This window comes from Panthera leo, chromosome B3 (assembly GCF_018350215.1).
Source record: "Panthera leo isolate Ple1 chromosome B3, P.leo_Ple1_pat1.1, whole genome shotgun sequence".
NCBI lineage: Eukaryota > Metazoa > Chordata > Mammalia > Carnivora > Felidae > Panthera > Panthera leo.
The window spans coordinates 134,916,126-134,941,476 of NC_056684.1; the positions used below are offsets into that span (position 1 = coordinate 134,916,126).

Consider the following 25,351-nt stretch of genomic DNA (forward strand, 5'->3'; position numbering starts at 1 on the left):
CACCTGGTCCCTTTGGTCTTACGGACTCCTCTGGGTTTCAGAGTGGGTCTGTCTCCATCTTGACTCTCAAAATTGCCCTGTTGATGTAAGTAGGGTTTGGTCTCTCCATTTAACAGAAAATCTAGCCTCGGAGAGATCAGGTGACTCGAGGTCTGTTGTCAGTAAGTAGAGCAGAGCCAGGCCCCCGGTCATTACCCTTCCCTGGTCAGCCAGCGGGTCGGCCATCCTCGGGTGGGGGTGGGGGGAGGGGGTGGGCGGAGGCATGTCTTTGCCCTTGTGGTTGGTTCTTATTGTTGAAGTTAAGACTTCAGCAAATATTTAATTGACTCCTGGTGCCCCAGCTCGTATCCTAATATCTCTCTCTATCCAGTGTACGTTTTTTTCCCCTGGTAAAGACCAAAAGATCTTTTTCCCTGCAAGGCACAGGCCACATGGCCCCCGAGGGTGTCCCCGCTGGTGTTCACTTCTCTGAATCCTTGTGTAGCTTTTAGAGAATACATCCCAGTGACCCGCCTCTTCCTCAGCGGAGTCCATCTGAAATGATAAAGTATACTGCTGTTGGCAGTTTGAGGCTAAAATAGTGTTTTTAGTACGTAGAGCACTCCTGCTGGCTAATTCTCTTTGGACTCTAATGTGCCAATGTAGCTTCCTTAAAGGATCTGTGCGTTTATTGTAACTAGGAAGCCATGTGCTGTAAGTGAAAAAGTCTCTTATTTAAATATTTTTCCACCACAGGTTTAAAGAATTGCTTGATTAATTAGGCCTTCATCTTAAAATAATGTTTTTATCACTCCGCAGGATTACTTCCTTTTATTTTATTCCCGAAGCTAATTAGCATGGGGTAATTACTCTGCGTCACAAATAGGCAATAAAAAAATTAAATTTAGCTCTTCTAATTGGGAGCAGAAAAGAAAAACGAACCGTTGCAACTGAGACTGAAAATGTCTGTAGAATCAGGAGCAGGGGACTCCTGTCAATTTCTGGTTTGGAATTTCCCCTTCCCGGCTCAGGCGTGGACAGGTGGGTGAAAACCTGGCCCCAGAGGAAGGTTCTGGGTCAGCTGCAGGGAGAGACTAATGGTTAAGGGCGCTGTAGACAGGTTAGTCGTTATCCTTCCCATGAGCTGCAGTGTGCCGGTCTCTGTGATTCTCGCCCCTGTGCGCAGACCTCGCCGCCCTTGTGAGTTTTCACGTGCCCATCGCCACCTCTCCCCGCACCTGTTAGGGCTGTTTCTTGCTTCTGTCCATCCCCTCCTTTTACAGACCCAAGCGGTTGATAAGGCAGAACCCTCCCAGAGCCAGATTAAACCAGGTGGGGAATGCACATGCCTCTAGGGCAGTCCTGCAGACCCCAACCAAAGACCCTTCCTGGGCTGCCCAGGGGTCTAGGTCCTCAAGAAAGAAACTCTCACTCTTTCCCTTTAGACGAGGAACTGCAAGCCTGACCACAGCAGCAGGAGCCAGGTACTCCGGGAATGCCGGACTCCACACAAGTGCTGGGAATCCAGGAAGAGTGAGGGTGGCTCCTTGCCGACCCCCTTCCGTCCCCCTGGCGTTTCTCCTACCTGAGTCCTAGGGTCCTCCCTCTCCTTAAGGTAGGGGTGGACAGAGGCGTGATAGGCTGGGAGAGGGTCAGTTCTGAGCCCCCACTCCGCGGAAAAGTGGGGGAGAATCCCAGCACCAGCGGCTGAAGCTGCTTCCATGCCCTGCCCTCCCTCCCCAGGCATGAGATGGGCCAGTGGGGTTCAGGCACTGGAACAGTGTTTGGGGACCTGCCGCGTTGGGGGACTTTCCCCTGGGGGCCAGCAGGAGGGAAGCAGCTTGGGCCGGTGCTCCTCAGTGGCCTTGATGTTCTGATGGGGCTGTGACCCTGACACTGAGTGGGCACTTAGGGAGGGGGTGGCCCATTTGCTCCCACCCCCGTCTCTCCTTCCCCCTGCAGGCCATGCTCCTCCCTGCCTGGAAAAGATGGTTGTGCTGCGTATGTGACAGGCTCTCAGCAAGTGCTTGTTACTTCAATAAACGAGGAACTTGTGTGTTAGGGTGAAAATCTTCAGGATGTTCTTCCCCTGTGCCATGATTTAAATATTCCTGGGTCTCTCTAATGCCCTCTGAACACAATTCTGTAGGTCTTTCTCCCCTTGGGGCAGTTAACAGATGCGTCCGGGGCACCCGAGATGGTTCGTGTCCTGGCAGCTTTGTTGCCACATCACGCCCATAGAAACTTCCAGAAGTTTCTGAAAATGCTCTCTGGGCAGCTCTTGGGGGGCAGGAAATCTGTCGTCTCCCCACCCCACCCCGACATACACACCCAAATGCTGTCTCGCTGACCCCTGCCCTCTTGGTGGATTCGCCCAAGTGTCTGGACACCCCCACCAGGTGTGGACACCTACTTGGGCTTTTCTGGTCTCTCTAGCTGATCACGTGAGCCCCTCTAGCATGAAGGCTCCTTCCGGGCCTTCTCAAAGCGCAGAGGAAGGGGACTCTTCCCTCACTGGGTGAACCTTCCCCACTGCATCAGTCATGTGAGCGGCAGAACAAGAGATTCTTCCCATGGACCCATCCCACGAGGCAGAGAACACGGGTGGGACACAGATTTTGTTTGGTTCCTCGCTTCGAGCCCAGTCTCTTGCCAACCTGACTCATCGGGGTTGCCGTGCTGTTGAAAACGTTTCCCAAAGGGCACAGACCACGGGGGTACAGATGTTTTTTTTAAAGACCTTTAGGTTATTGTATTTGCTCCTCAATAAGGAAAGCAAAGTGGGATACTGGTTTTGTGGTCAGGCCGTCACTCAAGCCTGGGAGCCAACGGGAGACTATCCGCCCTGTCACCATGCTGCCCAACCTCGAGGAAGTGGGCGTCTGCGTAAAATTGGGACAAAAAGCGCTGTTCTCCCATTCCGCCCCCCCCCCCCACCCAGGTGGGGCTGTTTTTTCCATCACAACAAGGAAGCCAGCTGGCTGGTATTAGAGCTTTGATATTTTATGGAGATTTTTTTTTTTTAATTCTCATTTTTCAGTGACAAATGGCACCCCAGTTCCATTTGTCTCTGTGAAACCTACACACAGGAGCAGGGGCCGGTAGGCCTGCTTTCTGTCACCTTTTATCTTTGTGTGTTCAAGGTTTTTCCTCGCCTCTTACAGGCATCAGTGCCCATTCATCGGGGTCAGGTGCCCTCCACATACTTTGCGCCAGGGGCCAAGAACATGCTTCCAGTCTGCGGAAACGTCTGAGGCCCAAATACCCCGAGATAGAACTGGGGGCAAGGGAAGGCAGCTCTGAGAGCTGAAAATGCCCCTGGACCCCCTGAAAGTCCAGCCCTATTTCGTGTAGCTTATCCGTGTATTCGATTTCTGGGCCTGGGATCAGCCTCTCCTTGATTAAAAGCCTGATGACAAACAGGGACACAATCCACACCTATTCCCACTGTTGCCAGAATTTAAACAGTTGCTTTTTATGTAACATGTTGGTTGGGACTTTTCCATGGTCAAGGCCAATAAAACCCTTAATCCTGGAGAAAGTATGTGCTCTCCCTACCCCACCACTGGAAAACACAATTTTTTTTAAAGCTATCAAGAAAAAGTACGTGCAGTTGGGTTTCTAGTGGCGTGGTCTGGTATGATCAGCCTTTGTGCGTAAAGGGAAGGTCTCAGACAACAGCTCCCACCCTGCTCCCGCTCCAGAATTCCCAAAATAGGAATTCCCAGTTATCCAGACGGACAGTCTCCTTTCAAAAGAAGGAGCAAGGCTTTTCCTTACACCAGAAATGACTAGGGTGTGGGCAAGGCAGCTGTGTTTTTCCAAATCAAATGTTCCAGTGGGTTTTGGGTTTGTTTGTTTTTTTTCTGTCCACTGGGGCATCCCTGCCCTCCCCTCCAGAGGTGCCCTTTGGAGCTGTAAAAGAGTTCCTGGAGCTTCCTCCACGTGGCTTAGATCAAGGATATTTGGGGACCCAGCGGACAGAGGCTGTGGCTGAGCTTCTGTGGCCGGACCTTGGGGAACGTCTTAAGGGGGCTGTTAGTCTGGGAGGCTGGATGTCCAGTTCGGAGCAAAGTGCCTTCTGCGTGTGTCTCCTGGCCAGCAGCTGCCAAGCCGGAGTAGTTGCTGGGTGAAGACAAAAAGAGCCTTGATTACCTAGAGAGGAAAGAGGGCTGCCGGCCAGATGGGGCCAGGCCTGTGGGCAGAGGCACGAGCTGCCAAGAGAAAGGCCAAGCAAGGAGAGGCCGGGCACATTGCAGATGCCCAGGAAGTAGGCTGGGCACGGTTTCTGCAGGGCCATGGGATTTTCCTGGAGGCTAGCCATGACTTACCAAGCAGCAGGTAGTGGGAATCAGGGGGCTCTCGTGTCCAGACAGAACTCGCTTAAAAAACGACCAAACCCAAGAACTTCTGGGGCTGTTCCACATCACTTGAGTCCCCCACGAGACCTTTCTGGCATGCGGGGCTCAGTGCCCACCATCCTTGTTCATTCTAACAGGCAAAGCAGGAGCAATGAGTTGAAAACTTGTAAATAATAAATATATTTATCTCACTATTTATTTTTTCAATAACTGTGACCTCCTGCACTGTGAATGCTCTGTGATATGAGATTCTTAGTTTAATAAAACTGTCATTAAATTTGAATGAATTGATACCATTGGTTACTAAACACTGGCATGAGTTCATTTTTGTTGTGACGAAAAATCTAGAGTAAATATGAACTAAATCTTTATGAGAAACCTAGCAGTCAGTATTGTAATGCAATATATCAAAATCTGTACACTGTCAATAAAATAAATGAGCACAAGTTGTCTTTCCCTATATAGAGCTCCCATTCACGTTTTAACAGACCTACCTCTCTGTACGTTGTGAATCATTTGCATTGGAATAACAGCTATTTAAAACCATTCTAGTTTGGGGCGCCTGGGTGGCTTGGTCGGTTGGGCGTCCCACTTCAGCTCAGGTCATGATCTCACGGTCTGTGAGTTCGAGCCCCGCGTCGGGCTCTGTGTTGACAGCTCAGAGCCTGGAGCCTGTTTCAGATTCTGTGTCTCCCTCTCTCTCTGCTCCTCCCCTGTTCATGCTCTGTCTCTCTCTGTCTCAAAAATAAATGTGAAAAAAAAAATTTTTTAAAAAACCCATTCTAGTTGCATATTGAGAAAATTCAAAAAGGTTGAGGCTTGGACCTTTTTACTGACGATGATTGGTAATGAAAAAAACAAAGCAGAAATTTTGTAACCTATCTTGACCAGCACGTGTGAGTTCGGAGTGAGCCAACCATTTGCTGCCTCGTCAGCAAGGCCAGCTTGATGAGCAGGGGACGACCCACGTAGTCACCAAGGGCCTCACACTCAGAAGGGCCCCAGTCTTGGTTATCGCCATTCTAGAATTCATGATTTTTTGAAAAGGGGGCCCACATTCTCACTTTGGCACTGGGCCCTTCCAGTGATGTCTGGTTCTGCTCATCTGGAATAGGTTAGGCCATCAGCTGTGGTGTTAGGCGACACTCAGATTAGGAGGAGAGCTTCTAGTTAATTCCTTCATTCTGCAAGTGTCCTGAGACCCACCTGCCTCAGCTGCCACCACAAACTTTAACAGGCTCATGAATCACCTGGGCAGCTTGTTAAAAAGCAGATCCTGGTTCAGCAGGAATGGGATGGAGACAAAGATGCTACATTTCTAGCAAGTTCTCAGGTGCTGCCAGTGCTGCTGGTCTACTTTGAGTAGTGAGGAGCTAGATCAGTCCTGCTCGGAGTACGACGGGGGCACCTCTGCAGACTCACAGGCTGTTCCCAATCTGCAACAAGATGAGAGAAACAGAATATAAATATCTATGGCACTATGATGGGTAATTTTATGTCTGAATCTGTTTTTTTTTTTCATTGCATTTTCTAGTAATTTATTTAAAAATTTTCTTTTACTTATTTTGAGAGAGAGAGTGCAAGTGGGGTAGGGGCAGGGAGAGAGGGAGAGAGAGAACCCCAAGCAGGCTCTGCACTGTCAACACAGAGCCCAGTGTGGGGCTCCAACTCTCCAACCTGAGATCATGACCTGAGCCGAAGCCAAGAGTCGGACGCTTAACCGACAGAGCCACTCGGATGCCCCTATAGTAATTTACTGTATTTTATTAAAATATGCACCCACAGTGAGTTAAAATCTAAATATATATTTTAAAAATCTTTCCACAGGTAGAAATTCTACTTTCAAAGACAGACAGAAACCCCTTTTGTTTTAACTCTTTCCTGTTGAAAGTCAATCCATGATAGTTTTGGTAATTCCAGTCCAGTAATCTCTGTGGGTCCTGCAGCCCTGCGCTCTTTTTTTGGGGGGTGGGGTGGGTGGAGAGAGAGAGCATGTGCACACACACGAACAGGGGAGAGACAGAGAGAGAGAGAGAGAGCGGATCCCAAGCAGGCTGTCTACACTGTCCGCACAGAGTCCGATGTGGGGCTCGAACTCACAAACCACAAGTTAACGACCAGAGCCCAAGCCACATGCTCTTGGTTCTGAGCATCTCAGCATCCCTCAGTCCGTCTGGTGCTTTGTGACTTACAAAGCCAGTGAAACACAGGGCAGGTATGGTCTCCATGCCACAGATGGGGAAATGGGGTAGAGAGAGCAAGCTCGCTGTGCACAGGAACTCCGCTCCTCACTGAGCTGGCTGAGAAGCTGTTTCCTTCCACTGCCCACAGCTGCCCACACGAGAAAAGGTAGCAGGCGTTTGGCTGAATCTATCGCCTCCCGGGGGCTCACCTCCTAGTTGATTTCACACCTCGGGCTCTGTCAACTTGCTTTGGATGTTGCTAGAAGTTGCTCCAGGCGATTCCAAGTTCACCACGGTCCTGGTACAGGTGGTCTGATAGTCCACTGAATGGGCCTGTGCGGGCCGGAGTCCACCAGGCAGCGCAGAGGGGAGGAGTGGATTCTGACCTCCCTCTGTCCCCACGAAAGGCACTGTCTTCTGAAACTCTGCTTACACTCGCTGCCTCTGAGGTCTCGTGTCCCACCCTCTGCCCTGCATGTGTCATCAGACCACGATACCCCTGGCCTGTCATTCTCCTAATCTTTCTGCAGGTTTTAATACTGTGGATTTTTATCCTCTCTAATAAGCAAACTCACTCCTCTGGGCCTCCACTTCTTTATTCCTGCCTGGCTTTATTCCGTCTCCTGGCTTCCCTTCTACCTGCCCCTTAAATGAAAGTGTTCGTCTGCATACCATCCTGGAGTGTCTTTCTTCTGTCCGATGGTTCTCAATCCTGGCTGCCCATTGGAGTTACCTTGGGAGCTTTGACACACACAGCTTCCCTGAGCCCCACCCCAGAGGTGACCAGGTTGGCCTGGGCACCATGGTTTTCTTTCTTTTCTTTTTTTATTTTTTTTTTTTAATGTTTATTTTTGAGACAGAGAATGAGACAGAGTGTGAGCAGGGGAGGGGCAGAGAGAGAGGGAGACACAGAATCGGAAGCAGGCTCCGGGCTCTGAGCTGTCAGCACAGAGCCCAATACAGGGCTCGAACTCACTAACTGTGAGACCATGACCTGAGCCAAAGTCGGACACTCACCAGCTGAGCCACCTCAGGGGTGATTCTAATGTGCAACCAACATCAAGAACCACTGGTCCGGCTCAGCCTCTCTAGATGCAGCAATGATAGGAACCTTCACAACCGTCCCCCAAAGCACCAGCCCCAAGAGGCTTAGTCCCTCTGGGGCCCCTGCACTTCCTGTTTTTTAAGTTTATTTATTTATTTTGAGAGAGTGCATGAGCAAGGGAGGGGCAGAGAGAGAGTGAGAGAGAATCCCAAGCAGGCTCCACACTGTGAGCACGGAACCCAACACAGGGCTTCAGCTCACAAACCGGGAGATCCTGACCTGAGCCAAAATCAAGAGTCGGACACTTAACTGACTGAGCGCCCCAGGTGCCCCCTTACCTGCACGTCTAACCTCCTGTTGGACTCTTCAGCCTCCCAAGTGCCTCAAAGTCAGGGTGACCAAAAATAATCCAATTTTTTAACGTGGGCCAGTGTTCACAGCAGCTTTAGTCAGCCAAACACTCGAAAGAGTGCGGAGGGATCTTCTAAAGCAGGAATCGATTTGTTCTTCTCCTGCTCGGAAACATTGAGCGACTCCCAGTTGCCTCAACGGGCCACATTAGACCCTCCGCGACCATCAACCATCGTCACCTCCCTCTTTGACTGTCCTCATGCTGTTTCCTCTGCTTGAAAGAGGTCCCCCACCCCTTGTCCTGCACGAACCTGCCCTTCTGTCTTCAAGGCCTTCCTAGACCTCTAGCCCAGAACGAATCACCTGCCTCTGGTTTCTTATTATCTGTCGCTGGTGAGACTGCTTTGATTATTCTTTAGCAAGTATGCATCTGGAATTTTCTAGAAGAGTTTCAACTTGATATATACTCACCCATGGCCCCCGCCAACTATAGAAGGGCACCAATTCGGGGATGTCTAAACTACCTCTCTCAGATGGGCCCTTGAAGCTAAAAAAGAGCACATTTTGTCACCCCCTGATTTATTCGATAGGCCTGCTCTGTGCCAACCATCAAGCCAACTGCTGGTTGCAGAGATGGAAGGCCCACTTCCAACCGGTTCAGGGAGTCCCCAAGTTCTCGGGAGGAGTGCGCTCAGAGGCAGGAGCCCGGAGAAATGGCACCCAGTCGTACTGACAGGGCAGACACTGACCCCAGCTGAAGCTCAGTGGACAAGGGGGTGAGGAGGGGTGATGGCAAGCAGCTAATGCACAAGACAGGAACCATGCAGAAGTCAAGTCGTTCAGATTTAAAAAGAGGCAATGCGTAAAGGAAAAATATGACATGGGGATATTCAGATATCCCCAAGGGATTCCAGCTGGGAAACTTATGGGGCCTGTGGGAGGCAGAACAATGGCCCCCGAAAGAAGCACATGTCCCAAATGCCCGGAACCTGTGAATGTGGCACCTTATGGGACAAAGCGGACTTTGCAGATGGGGTGAAGTTAAGGGTTCTGAGATGGGAGACTCTCCTGGATTGTCCCAGTCGCCCTGATGTATTTATTCACAAGGATCCTCATCAGAAGGATGCCAGGTGTCAGAGGGAAGCGGGGATGTGATGATAGAAGCAGAGGCCAGGGGGATGTGGGGCCACGATCCAGGGATTTTTCAGCAGCCTCCAGAAGCTAGAAAGGCAGGAAACATTCTCCCCTGGGGTCCCCAGAAGGAAAACGGGCTGCTGGTACCTTGATTTTAGTCCACTGAGACCCATTTTGGATTTCTGACCTCCGGGACTGCAGGTTAATACAACTGAGGTGTTTGAAGCCACTAACGTTGGGTAATTCGTTACAGTGGCCACGGGACGCTCGTGCAGAGATTATGAGTGGGACGAGGAGGGGGACATGGAGGGAGGCCGAGGCTGCCAGGGCCCCTGGGGGTCAGGCAGTGGGGAGCCACTGAAGGCTGCCAAACAGGACAGTGGCCGCTTTGCCTTCCAGTGTCCGAATGATCTCTCGGACTGCAGATGGAGAAGCGCTGGGCCCCGGGCGCGGTGGCCGGGCTGCAACGGAGCGATCGGCCAGGAGTCCAAAACCCAGAAAAGAAGTGAGGACACTGGCGGAGAGGGGAGGCTGGCTAAGCGCAGGTGCTCGATGCTCACCGAGTGACTGGTGGGCTTCTGTTTGGTGCCGTCGCCCACAGGACCCAGGAAGGAACTGATTATCGAGGTAAAGGAGAAGGTCCGGAGAGGAGGGCTACCAGCTTCCCCACAGGAAGCCCTGGGGAGGAGCAGGTTGGAGTCCAGGAAGCCTGTGGGACCCTCATTGGCTAAGTGACTTAGCCTCTCAGAGAACACTCCCTCCTCTGCAAAACGAGGGTCGTAAAGCCTATCACACAGGGCTCTGCGGCCCATTGTGTGAGATAAGGGATCCGACCCCACACCCAGTGCCTCCAGTCTGGCGAACACCCGAGACAGGCAGCACTGGTGCGGGCGAAACAGACACCTTGCTCGTCCAGAGCTGCTCCCCACTGCTCTCTCTCCAGCAGGGCGAGGGAGAGCACGCACTTGACCTCTTGAAGGGGGAACATGGGCTTAGGAGTGGTGAGGATTTGGGGGAGTTCAGGTAGGACATCAAGAACCAAGCCTGCGGGGCAGGAATGACAGTTTCTCCCACAGAGAGGACACCCCTGTCTGCCTTGAGACTCAGCCCTGGGACCCAGGAGCGGCAGGAAAAGAAGGAGATGGAGAGGGGGGTGTGGTGGGCGGGTCTCAGGCTGCCTTCTTGGGGATCTCTGCGCTGGGAGGGAGAGCACCCAAGATAAAAGCTGTGGGCAACGGGGGCGCCTGGGTGGCTCGGTCGGTTAAGCGTCCGACTCTTGGTTTCGGCTCAGGTCACGATCTCATAGTCTGTGAGTTTAAGCCCCGCATCGGACTCTGCGCAGATGGTGAGGAGCTTGCTTGGGATTCTCTCTCTGTCTCCTTCTCTCTCTGCCCCTCCCCCACTCGCTTTCTATCTCCCCCAAAACAAATAAATAAACATTAAGAAAAAAAAAAGAGCCATGGCGAACAAAGAGGGCCTAGGGCTTTTGAGACAGCCCCTCTCTGGCCAAGCTTTGGTCAGGCTCCTCTGATCTCTCTTCTCCACGAGGCCCATGACCTCTGGGCCTCCATGTTGGTCCCCACCCTGTCCACTTTCAGGAGCAATCCTGCTAAGTCGGTCTAGACAGAAGCCCCAATCCTCCACACTGGTCACCCTCGACTTGCGATCTGGCTCCTTGTCCCCCACTAACCCCAGGGGACGCCGACCACCCTGGCCCGCCTTCGGCAAGAACCCACAATCCGTCGTACCCCTGACATGTAGCCAGAATCCCTGTACCCCTGATGTTTCCTCTCAGTAATTTTCCATCCACGGACCCCACCCTGCTCCTTGGATAGAAACCCCCACGTTTCCTTGCTGTCTGAGGATTCGAGCCCAATCTCTCTCTCCCACTGCAGGGGTCCCTGCCCCCGAGGCGATAACCTTCCTTGTTCTTTAGCCTCCTTCTTTAGCGAGGGTCACGAATCAGTTTTTCTTTAAAGCTTGCCAGATAAAAAAGCTTGCCGCACTCCGCCCTTGGGGCCTCTGGGAGGAGCCAGCGGGGCCAGCCGGCAGAGTCCAGGGTGGGCTGCACTGTCAGGCAGGCAGAGAGGCTGCTCCCAGGTGCAGGACCCAGAGCATTCCTGCGGAGCTCCAAGCGGGACTGACCCGGACCTCTGGGCTGGGGATTCGGCTGAGGAGATCCGGGGAGGCTCCCTGTGATGCTGAGCCAGGTAGAGTGCTGGGACCAAGTGGGGACTGTCCAGGGTAGCCCTGAAAGTCCCGCGTCCTGGGAAACCCATCGGGCTGCGACAAACTGAGATATTGGTCACCCCAGGTCACCCGTGCAGTCACGGAGCCCATGCTTAGAAAGCCCCACCGGTAGAAGGCTCTCGTGCCTGGTTTCATGTTCTGCTGTTGCTGCCTTGGAATCTGCAATACTTTTTGAGCACGGGGTCACACATTTTCATGTGACAGTGGGTCCCACGACTCACGTAGCCTGCCCTGCCCTAGACCAAGATCCCTGTGAGGACCACAGCCCACAGTTTCAGGATCTGAGACATCTGCAGACGAGACTCCTGGGAAGCGTGGGTGCTGCTCCTTCCTTTCCCCAACATCGACTTGCCTGAGGCAGCATTAATTAGTAGCAGCTGAACTGAACCCCAAAATTCCCCAAACACACCCCTCTTGGCACCCCTGTCAGGGGCAGGGCACAAGGTGGAAGGCATTGCAGAGCCTCGGGATCTGCAGATTCCTCGGGATCAAACTGACCAGCCTGTTGCCACCCCATGATTTTAAACAAACCTGCCTGGCTTTTCTCACCAGGAAGGTTTGAGGACACCACACTTGATTTTCAGAGGAAGTGAGTATCCCCTAAAGGGAGAAGTGAGATAGAAATAAATCACGGCATGACCACCAAGTAGTTAAGGAACATCTTTTTTGCCAAGCCTGCTATACAAAGAAGTGTTAGATACAGTCCTTACCTTCGAGACAAAAACGAACAAGGAGGATTAGTCGTTATCAATATGGCACCCCTCAAAGATGGGCACTTACGCTTTCTTAGGCAGTAATTAATTTTTCCCTCATCCCTGTCTTGAGAGGTAAATAGGGTCCTACCTCCAACCCTTTACTCACACAGTCACGTTCCTCCCCAAAGGTGCCCTTCCCTTATTTCTACCTGTTGAAATCCTACTCCAGAAGAATGCCAAAGAACAGTGACTTGAACAGGATAGGATTTTATTCTCTGTCACATAGAAAAAGACAAAGGTGTTCAGTCCAGACTGGTGTGGCACTCCATGGTGGCGGTGACCCAGCCTCCTTCTCTGTTTTTGTCCTATCTTCCTACGTGAGGCATATAGCCTCATAGTACAAAATGGCTGCCAACCTTCATCTTGACTGCAACCTCATGAGAGATTCTGAGTCAGACCCAACTAGTTAAGCCGCTCCAGGATTCCTGAGCCATGGAAATGGTAAGATTACTAAAAAAAAAAAAAAAAAAAAAAAAAAAAAGTGTTTACTGTGCTTAAAGCTGTTACATCTGGGGTAATATTTTATACATCAGTGGGTAGGTAATATACTCTGTACACAGGTTTTATCTCATTTATTTAACCATCCTGAACCCCTAATCTGGGCCCACATGAATGAATCACACATGGTTAAAGACTGCGTACCAGACTACGAAGAATTCCCAGGGGAGGGGGGCAGAAATTATAAGTGTCCTTGCCCTCAGAGCTGTCTCCCCACCTTGACACGTAGGGTCACAGTACCTGGCACACAGTAGGAGTTCCCAGAGAAGAGCCTCAGGCCTCCTGGCTTGCCTTCTGGTCGGATGAGCCAACTCAGATCTGATGAGCTGCTAATGTTCAGTCATCTGGCCTCTTGTCAAAAATGGATTTGTTTCCCAGAAGTCACTGTTTCCAAGGCTTTCCAGTCCCTCACTCCAGGTGCTGCCGAGAGGGCCATGTTAACAAGGCGAGTGAGTCTCTCCTGAGCCAGCTGCCCCCCCACTGCCTGCACCCATGTGAAGGGCTGAGTCCTTTCAGGCCCGCCAAGGGCCACCTCCTCCTCTGTGCCTCCCTGGCCATCCTTCACTGGGGGGAGAAGGGGGCAAAGAAGATGATCCTGAAAAATGACTCCCACGTGCCGAATCTTTAGAAACCATATTGTTAGAGCAACTTGAACTCTACCTATAACTTGTGGCCTTGTTTCCTTACATAATAAACTATATAATGCTCTACTATAAATTCCACACATGCAATTGATTCTCACCAAATGTTTTCACGAAGGGCTGCCAAACTCTTGTACCTCTAACACACCTATGGTTGCAACCGATGAACTATAGGAATGCTATAGATTATCACATTTTTGTCTACACTAACGTGTTCAACCAAAGCAAATCAACAAAGGCATAACTCAGAATTTACTCCTTCATCAATGACATGAATAAATTCTCTGCAGAATCAAACAGTAGTTTTTGAAAACTGGAAGAATATTTGCTTGATTTTTTTTGTGTTTTTCATAACATAATGACTAAAGATACGACATGCTTTTTAAAACAGCCTTTTTTGAAGTATAATTGACATACAAGAGTTGTGCATATTAAAGTATACAATTTGATGTTTAATTTTTTTTTAATGTTTATTTATTTTTGACGAGAGAGACAGAATGCGAGTTGGGGAGGGGCAGAGAGAGAGGGAGACATATAATCTGAAGCAGGGTCCAGGCTCTGAGCTGTCAGCACAGAGCCCAACGCGGGGCTCAAACTCATGAACCGTGAGATCATGACCTGAGGCGAGGTCGGATGCTTAACCGACTGAGCCACCCAGGCACCCCAATGTTTATATATATGTAAATATCCATGAAATAACCACCACAGTCAAAATAATGAATATATCAATCAACTCCAAATCTTTTCTCATGCATGGTCTTGTTTTTCTGGTCATTTCCATACAAATGTAGTGGACACTGTTGATTATCTACCCAATACCTATTCTCTCCTTCCTTCCCAGCAGAACCTTAGCTTTGATTGGGTCTCAACCCCACCCCACCATGATCTGGGGGAAGATCACTTCCAAGCCGAGGACCAAGTATGGGTCCTAAGTAACATAAGCCACCATGGCATGACATTCTCCGGGTGACTGGGGCAGGTGTGTGGCTTAATATGGCCAATCACACTACATGTACTTCTGTCCTAGGCTTTGGAGAGAGGCTTTTCCCCTTTCCTGCAGGATTGACCTAGAGAGCATGACCTTCACTGCCATGGACAGCTCTCTTGGAAGCTTACGAGAACTAGCCCAAGGATGGAGTCAGTGCCAAGGAGGGCAAAGCAGAGAAAGGGACCAAAAGAGTGACTGATGGCAGCATTGAGTCCCTGACTCTTTACTTATCTTCTAAAATGGCCTTGATGATCCCTGCCTTCTGGTCTCCACACCTTTATTTAATCCCCTGCCTTTGAGTGTAGACAGGACCTGTGACTTTCTAATAGAATAGGTCCAGGGGCACCTAAGTGGCTCAGTCGGTTAAGCTCCTGACTCTTGACTTTGGCTCAGGTCATGGTCTCATAGTTTGTGAGATCAAGCTCTGGGATCCTCCTGACAGCACAGAGCCTGCTTGGGATTCTCTCTCTCTCCCTCTCTATCTGCCCCTCCCCTGCTCTCACTCTCTCTCTCTCTCTCTCAAAATAAATTTTAAAACTTTAAAAAAAAAAAAAAAGAATAGGACCAGAATGATGGGATGTCAGCTCCACGATTAGGCTCTGTAAAGCTGTGATTTCCATCATACTCTCTCTGTTGCCTTCTCAGCTTCACACTTTGATGAATCAAAGGCCATGTTCAATGCCACAGGGCACTGAAGATGGCCTCCAGCCAACAGCCAGCAAGAAACTGGGTCCCCTGAAGGAACTAAATCCTGCCAACAGCCATCTGAGTTTGGAAGCAGATCCTTCCCTAGTCGAGCCTTCAGATGAGACCCCAACCCAGGCCAACAACTTGAGTGCAGCCTTATGAGGGACCCTGAAGCACAGGCAACCATCAAAATTTTGCCAAGACCCCCCCCCCCCCCCACTCACAGAGTCTGTGAGATAGCAAATTTGTGTTGTTTTAAGCCACTAACCTTGGGGGTAATTTGTTACACAGCAATAGATACCTGATGCACTTCCTGTCTCTGGGCTTCAAGTTGTAAGAGACAATCCATTTCCTTTGTACTCAATCCACTTAGATTCAGAGCTTTCTGTCACTTAAACCCAAGAGCATCTTCCTGTGGCTTGGCTCATTCACGAACCTAAAAAGTCCTCAGCACAGGACTTCCATGAGCTCCCAGTACCTCACTGGTGTCACTGTATGAACTGAGGATATTCCTGGCCCCAGTTTTAGCTCATCTTCGGACAGCACAAAGCAGAGATAATCCTCACAATGGCACAGAACTCCGAAATGGAGCAGCTTTCCTCCTTGGTAACAAATTGTTTTTATTTAGCCAATAAGAGCTTCTTAAGTGTTTACTGTTCACAGAGTTCTCCACTGGTTATTGCTGGGTGGGGTGTAGAAAAGAATTTAGAAGGAGGTGTATTCCCCGCTCCTAAGGAGCCTGTACTCACACTAAGTATAATTGAAGCATGAGAATATTAGAGTGTCTAGAAATATGTAACGAGTGCAGGTTAAGAGGGCACCTCGGTTAGGAACAGACAGGCTTCAGGGACAGATCCTGGAGTCAGATGAACAAATGCAGCTGGTCGTCTTGGCGGGGAGAGGAGTTCCCTGAGGCAGATCTTCAGAGCCTCTAGTTCCTGCCTCAGGGATGAATGGTGTTGGCCAAGTGGGAGTGGGAGAGCAGACAAGAATCTGCTGCCTCCATAATCCAGGCCGAGGGCTGCTTTAAAAACTTTTGGGGGTGTCTCGTGAACATCCTCTCTCTGCGGAGACCAGTGCCCGAGACAGCCTGCGTGGTCTCCGATGAGACGCGCAGAATATGTCTGTCAGGGCTCTGTCCTTTCCAGAACCTGGGGAATCCCCGAGTGCCCCCTGGGTTTCATGAGGCACACCCACGCCAGTGTCAGATGCAACTTGCGGACAGATAGAGCTTCAGAGAAGACAGAAGTAAGATCTCAAACCAGCCCCCGGGGGTGCCTGGGCCCTCAGAAGTGTTTCTTTAGCCAGTACGGTACTCTAGAAATCTGAAACAGTCCTATAAAATTCCAGATTTCCAGGATTTGCTTTTTTTTAGTTGTAAGGCCTTGTACGCCCAGCCCTCATTCCTGCTGAGCAGACGTCACAAGAACTGAGAAGACGCCGTTGCTTTCCCCAGAGTCTAGTTCCCAGGCCACCTCAGCCCCTATGCAGCCGGTGCAGACATTTTTTTCCTGGCTGACCCCTGAGGATACAGATTGATTTTGCAATAATAAAGTGGTTTTCCTCCCACTTTTATTTTTTAATTTTTTAAAGTTTATTTATTTTGCAGGGGCGGAGGGAGGGCGGAGGGCAAGGGAGAAAGAGAATCCCAAGCAGGCTCCACGCTGCCAGCACAGAACCCGATGTGGGGCTCGATGTCACCAACCGAGAGATCATGACCTGAGGCGAAATCAAGAGTCAGAGGCTTAACCAACTGAGCCTCCCAGGTGCCCCACCGCCTGCCACGTCTTTTAAGATTTCTCTAAAGTAACAGGGAATGAAGACGAGGGGGCTTATTGGGGGCCCAACAATGGAAAAAGCCACAGAAAGAGCTGTTTCCTGTATCTATTTTTGCAAAATAAAATATCCCAAATAGCAACCATTTTATTATATGTCACCAATTTACCAGCCGGGAGTTCAGGCAGGTCTGGCCTAGTGATCTTCCTGTTCCACGGAACAGTGACAGAGGTCACTGCGTGGATTTAGCCAGCAGATGGGCTGGTCTGGAGAATCCAAACGGCCTCGCTCACATGTCTGCTGCCTTGACTGATTTGCCAGGCTTGCCGGCCAGAGACTGAGGGGGATTTGAGCCAGTGTGTCTGATTCCCCAGCTTTGCCCTCCCTCCCCCGCCCCTGCCCCCAGCCCTTCTCCACACTCCAGCAGGCTGATCCATAGGGACTCCTCACCCACAGGGACCGACCGAGGGGCTCCCAAGCCCTCTGGCTTCCAGCAGGCTTGGGCAACTTGGGGACACCCTCGCTGCAGATTGGCGGGAGGGAAAAGACTCGGAGCATTTCTTTTCCTGGCTGCCTCCCTCAGGGTCACTGTGAGCTGGCTGTGTTCCTAGACTGAGGGACCCTGCTCCACTCCCCTGGCAAGGGGAGGACAGGACTCTCTGCTTCTGGGTCTGGAAACTACCCCTTCTCCCCATCTTTGGGCTGAGGAAGGTAACGGATCTGAGGTTGACAGCGCTCTCTCTTGCATTTCCCCACCTACAAATTTATTAAACCCTCCTCAAGGGGCGCCTGGGTGGCTCAGTTGGTTACGCATCCGACTTTGGCTCAGGTCATGATCTCACGCTTCGTGAGTTCGAGCCCCACGTCGGCTCTGCTGTCAGTGCAGAGACTGCTTTGGATCCTGTCCCCCTCTCTCTCTGTCCCTCCCCGGCTCTCTCTCTCTCTCTCTCTCTCAAAAATAAAAATAAAACCAAAACCCTCTTCAAATTATCCTAATCAGATGTGCCATTTGTTTGCTGTGAGATCTGACTGATACATTAAAGACCTTAGTCATGGTACAAATAATAGCTAATACTTACTGAGTACTTACTATATGCCAGGCTCTGTTCTAAGCCCCTTACCTACATGAACTCATGCAACACTCGCAGCAACCCTGTGAGGTAGGCACTGTTATTATCCCATCTCACAGATGAGGAAGCTGAAGCACAGAGAGGCAAAGTCGTTTGCCTGAGGTTACACAGCCACTAAGTGACAAAGCTGGGATTTGAACCCTGGCAGCCCGACTCAAGCCCCTGCTCTCAACGACTACTCTAGATAGAAGGAAAATATCTGGGGAAAGAACACACTCTATTTCCTTAATGTCTCTTATCTAACTCAGAGAAAGGTTTGGGGAAGTTTTAAAAAGCAAGACTGTGCCGTGAGACTTTTTTTCTTGGCTAATCGTCCCCAGAAACTCCAGCAAGGCTTAAAGTTGACCTCCTGGGGGTGACCTTTCCCTGAAAAGTCCCAGGGTGCTCCTCAGGACTGAGTCTGTTTGCCCTCAGCTGTGTGGAGGGAGGAGGAGGCTGAGGAGCTGGTGGAGGTGAGAGCTGCCCATGAGGACCCCAGAGATGCAAACCAGCCTCTTATATTTTGGGGTAATAAGTTGAAGTGTTCATCTGTTTATTGCCATAGCCCCGCCACAACTGGACGTCCTCCAGGCCCAGCAAGAAGTGAAGACAGAGAAGGGGCTGCAATCATGGAGAGCCTGGACTCCCTGGTGACGACTAACAGAAGCCCGACTCCAATTGTACTTGAGTTTTTAAAAAAGGAAAAGAAAAAGGACTGTATTCATTCTTGTAACAGAGAGGTCGAATGGTGCAGCTGGCTGTAGACACATCAGAATCTAGACCTCACAGGTGACACTAGGGCCCCATCTCTCCTTGCACTGCTTTTTTCCATCTTGGCTTTCTTCCTGAGTACATTTTAGCACATGGTGGCTCAGAGAGCTATTGTGCTACCCCAAGTTCATACTTTCCCAGCTTAGCCAGCTTGAGGTGGGGGGAAGACTGCTGGCTTTCCTGAACAGTGCCAACGAAAAGTCCCAGGGAAGGATCTTATTGGCCCAATTGGGTCACGTGTTGATCCGTGAACCAGCCAATCACTGTGCCCAGTTAAGTGTAGGGCTCTGATTGGCTAGACTAGAATATGTGTTCCCGGTCAGTTGGGGGTAGTTGTCATCTCCACCTGAACCCAGCCGGGAGGAGTAGCTCCTTAAAGGGAAACCAGGTGCCCCGGTACCAGTATTAACAAAGAAACAGAGGCTAGGGGCAGGGGGAAGGAACCTGCGGGCCCAAACAGCAGCAGATGCTCACTCCCCCAGCAGGTGTCCTGAGATCTGTCCGGGGAGAGGAGTGGGGTGTGTGAGGGCTTGAGCGAGTCAAACAGGGACCCAGGAAGGACACTCAGGGCCAACTTGTCAGAGGCCACCACTAAGAGAAGCTGCTTGGATTTCTGGAATCTCGGCAACTTCCTTTTCGGTCAGTTACCAGCAACAGGGGCAGGGTGGACCTCGTCTGGTGTCTACCTGAGGAATTTGGTCTTCACGGAGCAGGTGAGCAACAGGCCTCGTGGAGGCTTCTGTCGGGATGTGGTGAGAACCTTGGGGCTGGTCCCATGGAACCCAGGCTTCGAGGGGCTTGTCCTGTTTCTCAGTGGCAGCCTAGGAAGCTGAAGGAAACCCTTATTTGGGGCGGGGGCGGGGGGAAGAGGGGGGTTAGTCACAGTCGGCATCAGCATGGTAGGGCCTGAGGGATCGTTGTAGATATGACAGTCGGATAGACCTCTTTCCTGGGGGCCAGGGAGGCCAACAGGCTGGTTCCAGCAACAAGAGACTAATAATGCCACCTGGGGCAGGTGCCCGCTTACACTCATCACTATTACAGCCCAGCAAGTTGAGGCACCAGGAAGTGATGTTCCTGGGGCTACCCCCGCTGGAAGGTCCTGGGGTTGGACATGAACACAAGTCTATCCTCAAAGCTCATGCGTTCAGACAGGAGCTGCAGTCCTATCCAGGGAGACGTAGAAAAGATTCTGGTCCAGGGAGCAGACGGTTGAGCCTCCGGAGGAGAGGAAAGGTGAGTGGGAGCTTGGCTATGATCTAATGAGGGAGCCTGGAGGGATGCAGACAGAGGAGGAAGTGATATGGCTGGAGGAATCAGCGTAGCCTCTTGGACACTGCAGTTTTACAACAAAATAACAGTTTAATTGAGATAGAATTCACGTACCATACAATTCACCCACGTAAAGTGTAGTTCAAAGGTTTTTAGTTTGACCACAAAGTTGTGCAACATCCTCACAGTCAATATCAGACCATTTTCTTCACCATCCACCCCCCTAAAAAAAAATCCCGGAGCCACTAGCAGTCATTCCCCGTGCTCCCTTCCCCCCAGCCTCTAGCAACCACCAATTTAACTCTCTTTCTATATGGATTTGCCCATTCCGGACATTTTATGTAAATGGGATCCTACAGCATGTGATCCTCTGTAACTGGCTTTCTTCCGTTGAGCTCTTTGCCAAGTTCATGCATGTTGAAGCCTGTATCAGTACGCCATTCCTTGTTATGGCCTCACATTATGCCACTGTATGGACGTACCACATTTTGTTTATCCACTCATCAGTTGATAGGCGTTTGGACTGTTTCCACTTTTCCACTGATATGGCCAATACCGCGATGAACATTCATGTACAAGCATCTGTGCGAACACGTGTGTTCATTTCTCTGGATACCCACGTGGGGGGTGGCACCGCAGGGTCATGTGGTGACTCCAGGTCTCACCTTTGGAGGAACTGTCAGACCGTTTTCCCAAGTGGCTGCACCACGTTACGTCCCCACCAGGAGGCTGCACGCACTTCTATTTAGGGATGGGGATTCTTTCCTCTCTAGTTTCTGCCAGGCTGATTTGGTGGAAATGTCATGAAAGGCGGGGAGGAGGGTTGTGAGGGGAGTGGCAGGGCAGAGGCAGGGAGGGCAAAGACGCCTGGCGATGCTTGTACCAGAGCCCCGGGTCTCAGTCCTGCCTGCGCCCAACTTGCTGGGTGGCCTCGGGTGAGTCTCCTCCTCTCTTTATGTCTCAGTTTTCCTTATCTATAAAATGAAGGCATTAGACCCATGGGTCTCAACGGGGGGACATCTATCTGGCAAAGGCTGGAGACGTTTGGGGTTGTTACAGGGGATGGGCGATGCTCCAGGTATCTAGTGCACAGAGGTCAGAGATGCTCGCCAGACATCCTACGATATGCAGGGCCGCCCCCACGACAAAGAATTGCCTGGTCCCAAATGTCAGTGGTGCCAAGGCCGAGAAACCCTGCGTTAGACTGAGGTGGCCTTGCAAGGTCCAGTCGTGCCCAGTCACGTGAAATGCTCTGAGGGCAGTTTGGGCTCAGGAGGCAGTGTTGAGTGCTGCCGGCGCTTAGAGAAGAGAGGCCTCCTGGTCCCACGGGAGTTGCTGTGGCTGTGGTATTTGTGTGAGCTCACTGGCTTTCCCACTCCGATCCCACCTAGGGGTGGTCCCCAGGATAAGTGAATCACGTGCCCGTGGATGAACAGACCACCTTGTGAAGTAGTGAGCTCACCGTTAGCGGAGGCATCCAAGAGGCCACCTGCCTCTGGTCCGGGGCTGCCCCTGGGCGAGTCTCGGGCTCCTTGGGGCGGGAGGCAAGGCTGCGCCTCCCTGTCTGGCGAGCCCGGCCCGAGTTCCCCACCTGCCGGTCCGCAGGAGCCGGGAGCGCCTTCCTTCTTCCCACGCGACTCTTCGCCGTGTGGGAGACTTTGCTGTAAGTTTCCCTCGCGGCGCTCTCGGGAGCCGCCCGGGCCGCAGCCCCTGCCCGCGGAGGCAGCTCCCGGCGGCTGGACGTCCGCGCCCGGAGCCGCGGTCCCCCCGCCGCCCGCCGCCAGGCCCGGCCCCGGGTGGGGGGGGGGGGGGCGGGGAGGGGGGAGGGGCGCGGCCGCCGGGCTTCCGCGTGCCCCAGGGGGGCTCCGGGCCGCCCGCCGCCGGCGAGAGGCTTTTGACAAAAACCCCTTGACCACCAAGGCCAGCCTCTTCCTGAAAGCCCCGCGCGCTCGGATACAGGAAGTGGAAGCCAGCGAGCGCCCCAGAGCGCGGCGGCGGCGGCGGCGGCGGCGGCGGCGGCGGCTTCCCACTCGGCGCGGGGCTGGCGGCGGCGCCCGGCCGGGCCCTTCCCGAGGGCCAGCGCCAGGGCCATGCGGGCGCCCGGGGCACGGCGGTCCGCCCCGCCCGGCGCCTGAGCCCCTCCGTCCGCGGTCCCGGAGCTGCCGGCGGCATGATCCGACGGGCCGGGGCGCCCGAGCGCGGGGACCCCGCGGGGTAAGTCTTGCCTCCCCCACCCCCCCGGGAGTGCTCGGAGCTCGCGAGGGAGCCCCGGCCGTCCGGCCTCGGGGCGTCGGGTGAGTCCGAGCCCCGCGGCCACGGCCGGGGCCGGACTCCGCTTCTGCGCGGAAGGGGGCCGCGCTGGTGGCTGCAGGACCCGGGGACTTGGCCAAAGTTCGAAGCTCAGACGTCACCGCTCGCTGGAAAACCAGCTAAGCGGCCGGGTGCGAGAAAAGCGTCTCTACCTGTCAGAGCCGGGGCGGAGGGGCTGCGTGGATGCGGCCCCCTCCCCCGGCTCCTGTCTCGCCTGAACTTCAGAAGCAATCACGCGGGGTCCGGGTCGCGCCAGCCTCCTGCACCCGCCGCTCCGCCTGCGTCCCCGCGCGCGTCCTGGGACGCTGACGACTAGGCGGGCGTGGGGTGGGGGCCGGGGTCCCCGTAAGTTCGGGCGCCAGCGGCCCCGACAGCTGACGAGTCCGCCTAGACCGCGGTCCCACCGGGATCCCCTTCCCCCGTCCCTCAGGCGGGTCCGGGGACTGTGACCTTCGGACCTGCCTTTATCAAGCCCTGGGGAGGGTCCGGGCGCACGGGTTGCGCTGGGGTCTGGTGGGTCCCGGGGAGAAGGCACAGCTTGGCATGCGTGAAGCCGAACTTGTTTGGGAACTGACTTGTTTGGGAGGGGTCTCGTGTGCCTCGTCTTATGTCCCCCACCCCCACCGAAGTTGCTTTTGGACGTTGCTCAGGGCTGCGCTCCGGGGAGAAGCTTCCCTCCCTGCCGCCCAGAACAGCGGGCGTCTCCCGAAGCTTCGGGGGTTGAAGAGGCTTCAGTTCCAGTGGTGGATTCTTGGGAAGGCCTCTTAGAACCTTTCGGGGTGTCAAGGTTGACGGGTGCCCACCCCCACCCCTGCCCCGAGGCTGCCATTCCTGGCTTTTTGGTTTAAAACTCCCGGGCCTGTTTCAGTGATGGACACCCAGCTGCTGCCTGGCCTAGCTCCATGACCCCAGGAGCTCCATGACCCCTAGCTCCAGCTCCCAGGGCCTCAGTTCTCTGCTCTGTAAAACAAGAGGGATGGGCCGATCTTGTGCAGTTCTGGACTGGGGGACAGCTGGAGGTGACTGGTTCCCACTCTGGCGGGCTGGGGGCTTAAACTCTTCTGGATCTGAATGCCTTCCTCCTCCCTTTTGCCCCATCGCCGCCCTTCCCCAGAAATTCTGCCTGTATGCTTTCTCTTGGAAGTAACGTCTGGAAAGACAAATGCCATCCGGTGGGAAGAATTGGAAATTATGTTGGGGAGGGGGCCCCTCAGGGGCAAGTCTCTGCCACACCCAATATTGCAGGGTGGAGCCAGGAGGCGTTTCCCATGGAAGAAGGGGTGGTGAGGGGCCAGGGTCCTGACCTGTCCAGCTTCCCTTTCCCCACCCCTCCCCAGGAGTGACCCCCCCTCACCTACTTCCTCTTGCTTTTCTTTGTTCATTACTGGACCAGTTACTTAACCTCTCTGTGCCTGGGTTTACCTATCTATAAAATGAAGATAAATAGTAGTAACTATCCTCACAGGGTTGTTTTGAGGGTTAAATGAGATAATGCATAAAGAGTTTTGCACATTGGCCTATAGGGTAAACTCTTAATAATAATAATTATTATTATCATTTCCACTTGTTGATAATAGCACCAGTTATTTAACCTTGGACAAGAGACCTGGTCTTGCCTCCTCTGTAAATTGGGGGTAATAATAACACCAACTTCATAGGATTGTTATGAGGTTTGGATGAGTTAATATTCAAGCAGCTGCCTACAGGCAGCCGTGGGTTAACACACCAGCTCAGGCCTGCTTAGATGTGCCTGGCACATTCTAAGGAATATTGGTTTACTGCTAAAAACATCACTTTATTTAAGAGGACCTTTTGTGCTGGAAGGGTTCCTAAATAGTTATCTCACCGAAACTCATACCTGGTAGGTACTTGGATACCTCCAGGGACGGAGAACTTGCCACCACTGTGGCAGTCCTAAGACAGGAATTCCTGAACTGGAGTTGCAGGTGCCTCCCTCTAACTTCTTACCATATCAGACCCTGTTCTGCCCTGGGGAGCCCAGACCTTGACTCTCAAGTACTACAAGGCAGTTTTCGGGTGCACCCCAGGCACCCCCTGTTCCCCGGGCCGCATGTCCACCTGTGTTACAGTCCAAAGATGAGGAGGAGCAATCATCTGTGATTCCTCACCCCCATGCCACCCCCAGACCCCACCGACCACTTGGGGCTGGGTTCTGAGTCCTCAGAGGAGGACTCCTCTTTCCACTGGGCTTCCAAAAGTCCTCTCCTTCTCGCTGTGATGTTCAGACAGCTGGGAAGAATGTCTCCTACTCTGACCCCCCAGAGCTCAGAGAGCCCCCTGGAATAGGAGTGTGAGGACCTTGGCAAGCAAGGTCTGTCTCCTCCTTGGTGCAGATGTCGGCTGGGGAGAAAGAAAAGGCAGACTGCCCAGTATCCTAGGTGTAGACACTTTTTCTCCTTCGGTTCAACAAATAGTGTTTACATTAGGTGGGGGCGGGCGCCCAGCATTAAACCAAGCCCCTTCCCACTTGCAGCTGATGTGGGAGATGATGACAGAAGGTGGTCTGGTGGGGTTAAGGCTTGGGGGATGCTGGGGGCTGCAGATGGGGTTTGCACACAGGTGATCTGATTTGGCTTGGGGCTATATCGCAGACAGACTGTAGCAGAGAAAGCAGAAGCAGAGAAGTCTGCTGGGAAGGAAGTTCTTCAGTGGGCAGGAGGGCGGGGTAGTGACCAGGGAGACAGGAGAGGGAGAGGCGCTGGCCTCTGAAGGGATGAACGGGAGGTGAGGAGGGAGTGGGGAGGCGCAGAGATGACCCCGGTGAAGCTGTGACCTGTGGAGGGGCCGGACGCCAACCTGTGTGCAGGGGTCACTGAGGACGCGTATACTCAAAGCCCACACTTTTATGTTTGATGAATTGAGAGTCTGCTTAAGATTTTATTTGAAAAAGGATTCCATTCTTGCATCTAATCCAATCCCCTAATTTTTTTTTAATTTTTTTTTTAACGTTTATTTATTTTTGAGACAGAGACAGAGCATGAACGGGGGAGGGTCAGAGAGAGAGGGAGACACAGAATCGGAAGCAGGCTCCAGGCTCTGAGCCATCAGCCCAGAGCCCGATGCGGGACTCGAACTCACGGACCGCGAGATCGTGACCTGAGCTGAAGTCGGACGCTTAACTGACTGAGCCACCCAGGCGCCCCTCCAATCCCCTAATTTAACGACAAGAGAAAGGAGACCCAGAAAGAGGAAGTGATTTACCCAAGGTCTTAGGGGCTGG

At 52.5% G+C, this 25,351-nt stretch overlaps 1 protein-coding gene and 1 long non-coding RNA gene across 3 annotated transcripts in view; one reads left to right on the forward strand and one right to left on the reverse strand.

Moving 5' to 3' along the window:
• Positions 1-3,064: 3,064 nt before the first annotated feature.
• LOC122223068 lies at positions 3,065-15,406 on the reverse strand. 2 transcript variants are annotated; one of them, XR_006204029.1, is made up of 5 exons: positions 15,174-15,406; positions 12,797-12,976; positions 5,591-5,776; positions 4,311-4,470; positions 3,065-4,104 (listed from the first exon to the last, which is right to left on the reverse strand). It is a non-coding gene; the product is annotated as an uncharacterized LOC122223068 (long non-coding RNA). The 2 variants fall into 2 exon arrangements; XR_006204030.1 differs by lacking the exons at positions 3,065-4,104; positions 4,311-4,470; positions 5,591-5,776 and adding an exon at positions 12,250-12,508.
• Positions 15,407-21,754: 6,348 nt separating this feature from the next.
• Positions 21,755-25,351, forward strand: part of RIN3 (Ras and Rab interactor 3) — a 123,279-nt gene continuing 119,682 nt past the window's right edge. The window contains exon 1 of the mRNA XM_042944134.1: positions 21,755-22,014. Within this exon, the coding sequence (XP_042800068.1) occupies positions 21,971-22,014 (44 nt within the window). The 5' untranslated portion in view covers positions 21,755-21,970. The remainder of the gene's footprint in view (positions 22,015-25,351) is intronic.